General features: G+C 43.1%; 1 protein-coding gene across 1 annotated transcript in view; it reads right to left on the reverse strand.

Moving 5' to 3' along the window:
* Positions 1-5661, reverse strand: part of CDC37L1 (cell division cycle 37-like 1) — a 29199-nt gene extending 23538 nt beyond the window's left edge. Inside the window, exons 1-2 of the mRNA XM_011937343.1 lie at positions 5316-5661; positions 90-371 (exon numbers count right to left, since the gene is read on the reverse strand). Coding sequence (XP_011792733.1) covers positions 90-371; positions 5316-5447 — 414 coding nt within the window. The 5' untranslated portion in view covers positions 5448-5661. The remainder of the gene's footprint in view (positions 1-89; positions 372-5315) is intronic.
* Positions 5662-6000: the final 339 nt, after the last annotated feature.

Raw genomic sequence — 6000 nt, forward strand, 5'->3', positions numbered from 1 at the left:
TCTGCTGCTTTGCTACCAAATACGCACAACTGGTTTGTACAAACACTTCAGTTTTTCTTCTTTCATTATGGCTCAATACAAGGTCATACCTTATTAAAAACATCCTTGCTAATGGCATCCATGCTCCACAGACACATCTTCTCTCTTTGTACTAGAGCTTCTTCTTTCTGTCGCCACTCTTCTTCCCGCTGCCTCAGTTCTGATACTGCTGTTTGTGCTTTGGCATGCTCCTGATCCAAGGACTCAGAATTATGCAGTGCTAAGCTACCAAGTTTCTGTTGAGCTTCAGCAAGATTCCATTTGCACGCCACAGAGCTCTTTACAAACTCTTTCTGCTTTTGGCAAGCCAATTCAATTCCATGGCTATACATCTGGATAAAAACAGTATTTGTAAGAAATGAAGAAAGCAATGGATGTTTGTGCAGCACAGTTCAATTTTTTTTAATTCAAAGGATTTCTGTACAATATTTTGGTATATAGTATATCCTGTGTTCTAGGTCTGCAGTCATGTTTTTATGTCTTAGTCCTTGTTTCATCAACTAAATTCTAAACTGCTTTGTTAATTTATGCCTATCCCCTGACAACTAACAGCAACAAAAAGCCTGGCAACTATCACAGTGTCTTGCATAAAGCTAGTGCTTAACAAACATTTAATTAAGTCTTCATAATCTTGAACAAGCAGAATAACGAGAACAAAGCTTAAATCTAGTTCATCACTTCAATACTCAACATGCTGACAACCAGGCCTTTATAATTTTGTTCTCCAAATTCTTCACTACAAAAAAACCTCCTTTTATCTAGAAGTAATCATTTCTTGGTTTCTATTTTGTATCTGTATTTTTCTAAAACTTGGTGATTTGAGAAGTTCTTATTGGATATTTCTATTTATAAATGATTATATCAGACAGACATCCTTTAATTTATTCCTAATCAAAATAGGCAAAGTTATATATCTCTATCTACCTATCTATCTATCTATCCCTCTATCTGAGATGGAGTGTCGCTCTGTCACCAGGCTAGAGTGCAAAGGTACGATCTCAGTTCACTGCAACCTCTGCCTCCGGGGTTTACATGATTTTCCTGCCTCAGCCTCCCACGTACCTGGGACTACAGGCACGTGCCACCACGTCCAGGTAATTTTTGTATTTTTAGTAGAGGCAGGGTTTCACCATGTTGGCCAGGATGGTCTCAATCTCTTGACCTTGTGATCTGCCTACCTTGGCCTCCCAAAGTGCTGGAATTACAGGCGTGAGCCACTGCACCCAGCCGCAAAGTTACATTTCTTAAAAGTACCAATGGTCCACCCTGCTGACTGTACTAGTCAAAAGCAGTGGTAATTAGTTTTAATATTTACTTAATTACTACATGTAAAATACTGTGATAGACATTCAATTCCCTATATTCCTTGGCTCTATAAAACAAAAGCTGAAGGCACATTCTTTATGACTTCTTAGTCAAATGTAGATCAACTTCAGAATAATCTCTCTCCAATCTATTCCCATATCTCCATTACTATTCAAGCCCTTATAATCTCACATGTGAATTATACAAATGCTGACTCTCTTATCTCAAGCCATTCTCCACTCCACTAGACTGGAGTGATCTTGCAAACAAATGAATCTGATCTTTTTTTTCATTCTTAGCTTTGGGATAAAGGACATACTCTGTGGCATAGCCCTTCGTGATATCATTTCCCATTACCTCTCTAGACTCAGTTCCAATTGCTCTTCTACTTGTTTGTTTATTCTTCCCTTTCCCACCCTTGTCCCTCACTTCAATTTGGCAATCTTCTTTCTTCGAGGTTAACTCCTACGGAAACTCCTATGTTCATCCAGATTCTGGCAGACCCTAAACTTTTTCTTACCCCGTCTCTCCCCACTCAAGTTATGCCTATTTCTATTGTGGTGTTTCTCATACAATATCATGCTTATTTGTTTACTGACTGGTGGTGGTAAACAATTCTGAGGCAAGTAGCAACCAAGGACCCTACCTCTTAGCTGAGTCTTCAGGCAAACTCAGGTTTGTACTGGGACAAATGTGGACACTGTTGCTATTCAGACGTTTTATTTGCTCATTCAGCAGGTCTGGAGCCCAGGTACTATAAACAATGTCCCTAACTAACCAAATAAAACATTTATTTTTACTTTTTGTTATCTTAGAATAGGATCAAGAATAACTGTAGAGTAGCTATGCTTAAAACGGGGCCAGGAACAGGAGAAAAATTAAGCTATAAAACTTATTTTGTAAGAAAAGATATAAGAAATTTTGTATACACAACTTCTTTTGGCTGGGTACGGTGGCTCACGCCTGTAATCCCAGCACTTTGGGAGGCCAAGGCGGGCAGATTATCTGAAGTCAGGAGTTCGAAACCAGCCTGGCCAACATGGCAAAACCCCTTCTCTACTAAAAATATTTTTAAAATTAGCTGGGCATGGCCAGGAGTGGTGGCTCACACCTATAATCCCAGCACTTCAGGAGGCCGAGGCAGGTGGCTCACGAGAAGGAGATCGAGACCATTCTGGCTAACATGGTGAAACCCTGTCTCTACTAAAAATATAATAAAATTAGCCAGGCGTGGTGGCAGGCGTCTGTAGTCCCAGCTACTTGGAAGGCTAAGGCAGGAGAATGGTGTGAACCCGGGAGGCGGAGGTTGCAGTAAGCCGAGACTGTGCCACTGCACTCCAGCCTGGGCGACACAGTGAGACTCCATCTCAAAAAAAAAAAAAAATTAGCTGGGCACGGTGGTGGGCACCTGTAATCCCAACTACTCAGGAGGCTGTAGCAGGAGAATCACTTGAGCCTGGGAGGCAGAGGTTGCGGTGAGCCAACATCGTGCCATTGCACTCCAGCCTGGGCAACACAGCAAGACACCGTCTCAAAAAAAAAAAAAAAAAGGAAAAAGAAGACAATGTATCAAGAAAAGTAATATGGTTATATGGATAAACAGAAATTATCTTGCATTTTCAAATTATTTGGGAGTAAATATTCTTTTCTCAAATCAAACAATTCTAAAAATAATTTATGTTTTAATTCTCAACAAACTACCCAGACAACATTTGGTTATTTGGGCAAACTATCCAACATGTATTCAGATGATTATATAAAATAGTAGGTCACATTCTAATCCATGACCATACAGAAGTTTTAGAGAGACATTAAACATGATCTGCCTTTACATTAATTGGATCTAAGAATTACATATCACATAATACATTAAGAAGTCTAGATCCCCCTTATTTGATAAATTAAGCCAAAGCTGTTTTTTAGGATTATAAAATGTTAATTAATTAAACATTTTATTTTTTTCCAAATATTCCAATCCAAAAATTTAAGTCTTAAAGCCAGCAAGACCAATAAGTAGGTTTGTAATAAACACATGAACTTAGAATTAATAATCACTTCGCAAATTTTTTTTTTTTTTGAGACAGAGTTTCGCTCTTGTTGCTCAGGCTGGAGTGCAATGGTGTGATCTAGGCTCACTGCAACCTCTGCCTCCAACAATTCTCTTGCCTCAGCCTCCTGAGTAGCCAGGATCACACACACCCGCCACCACACCCAGCTGATTTTGTATGCACCACCACGCCCGGTTAATTTTGTATTTTTAGTGGAGACGGGGTTTCTCCATGTTGTTCAGGCTGGTCTCAAACTCTCGACTTCAGGTGATCCACCCGCCTCAGCCTCCCAAAGCGTGGGATTACAGTCATAAGCCACTGCACCCGACCCACTTTGCAAATTTTAATACCATTTAAAGGTAGTTTCAGACAAAGTTTTACAGTACTTCACAGGGTGGGCAGTGCAGTAGGTGGGAAAATATACTGGACTAGGAGTCATAAGTGGGTTCTAGTTTTAACCTGGCCACTAACTAGTTATACGGTCTCAGGGAAATCACTTTTAATGAGAGAGATAAGCTTACTCACTTCTAAAATCTCTTTCAGTTAAACAAATTTATAAGTGCACAAGTAAGAAATTAACATACAGATATTTCTCTAGATTACTTCTGTAATTCAACCACAATGCACTGAAATTCTTGACACCCTTTTTCCTCTTCATATGCCTTCCAAATTGACAATGGCACCTGCTGTTCACTCTTTTTTCCTCCCTAACACATCATATGCTTATAATACATTTTGTATATAAAGATGACACTGGTGATCCAAAATTAGTGGGTGACTAATGATGGACCCATCAACTCTCATTCTGTCCTCCTAAAAAATGTCTTGTAGTTCCCCAGTGACTAGCTGGCCAAAGTACAGACAGTGGTTATGAAACAGCATTTTTCTGTGTGTGGAGCCAACTACCCCTGTTAGCTGGGCATAAGACTGATAATCTCACGCTTACTGGCAAACAATTTAACTCATCCTCATTAACATCTAGCAAAATAAGTTGAGAGGAAAACTACTATTAAATCTGTTACACTCTTGGGAACCCCATTTTGCAAGAAGGCGACAGACACCTATGATCCATTGAATATATTAGTGTTTAGACTGTGATCCTGAAATACACTTCCAAAACGAACACGGATTCGGAGAAAAAAAAAAACAGGAAAAGGTGATGCGAGTATGTAAGTATCCCCTAAGATAGGTCCCTGAAAAGTCCTTAGTAGTATATCACATTTGGATACGTTTCAATGGCAGGAAGGCAGGAAAGGTGGATTGAAAACACAAGTAAATACCAGGAACCTAAGAGAAGTCTGAAGGAAAAGGCAAGTATATGCGTATATATTTTCACTGGAGAATGACGCGAAGCAAAACTAAACAGTAAGGCAAAAGATGGTCACGCGAATGGGAGAGGTGTACGCCAGCGTCAAAAGCGAGGTTTGAAGAATTTACTCAGTTGTCAACATGGGTTAAAATCGCATGTGAAATCTTTGTCAGGACTCGGTGTGACGTTGAACTACAATCATTCACTGTTCCTATCAACTGTGCACAAGTATGCTAGAACCTTTAACAGAATAAAGTGCTCGGGGAAAACCTCTCACAGGAGGACAAAGGGTCAATGTTACACCATGAGCCGCCCCAAATCTGGGTGCTGTCAGGAAGGGGAGATGGAGGAACGTCTTCCAAGGGTGAACAGCAATCAGCCAAGGTGAAACTAAAAGTGTGCGTGGAGGTGGAGGTTGGTAATACATGGCCACCCCGTCTCCGCTCCGAAGATGCTATAAAAGGGGTGGGATGGCATCAGGCATCAGATCCCCGGGCCCCGGCAGTGAGGCAGGCGCAGAAAAAGGCTTAGAAGAGGGTCTGGGAGACGCGGCATTCCAGGGGTTTGGGGACAGCACCACTCCATCCCTCGGCAGAACGCAGGCCCCCTCTCACCTGGGCGCCGCCGCCCGGCAGCTGCGGGCAGCGGGGAGAACTGGGGAACACGTCCAAGTCACTCTCTTCCTCAGCCTCACCCTCGGCCCGAGGGAGGCTCCAGGGTCCCGGAGGCGGCCACGGTTGCTCCATGTCCGGCTGCTCCGGGTCCTACAACCGCCCCCGGCCCTACAACTGCCACTGCCAACAGACTTGGCGTGAGTGGAACCTGCTGCGCCGAGCCAGAAGCCAGCCGGGGGCCAGGGCCGTTACCCAGAATCCCTCTACTGGCCGCGATGCCGCTGCACACCCCGTGATAGCCTGGGCCTCGCCACCCGCGGACGGCGGAAGAAATAGTCGGCACGGTGCGTCACTTCCGGTTGAGGCGGGGCTGTGAAGGCGCGTCCTGGGCCCTTTGGGTGTAGGGGGTGGATCTGCAATTGTATTCCTGTTTTAAGCAGTGTTCTCTTTGAGCTTTTAGGCACTGCAAACTTAACGGCTAATGGTGCTGTGGGTGGAGAAGCGTTTGTTAGGTAGCGTTAGGTATTGCTGTCTGGTGTTCCCTATACCGAAAACGGCGGGTCCTGGCCGCCGGGAGGTACTCAGACCAGGTGTCCACTTTGCATGTTGCTTGAATATTGCAACTCATTCCTTTACGTTGACATTTAAACCAGTGATTCTAAGGCAGAGTTGGGGCGAAGGGAGG

The sequence above is a fragment of the Colobus angolensis genome, unplaced genomic scaffold (assembly GCF_000951035.1).
Source record: "Colobus angolensis palliatus isolate OR3802 unplaced genomic scaffold, Cang.pa_1.0 Scaffold162, whole genome shotgun sequence".
In the NCBI taxonomy this organism is placed as follows: domain Eukaryota; kingdom Metazoa; phylum Chordata; class Mammalia; order Primates; family Cercopithecidae; genus Colobus; species Colobus angolensis.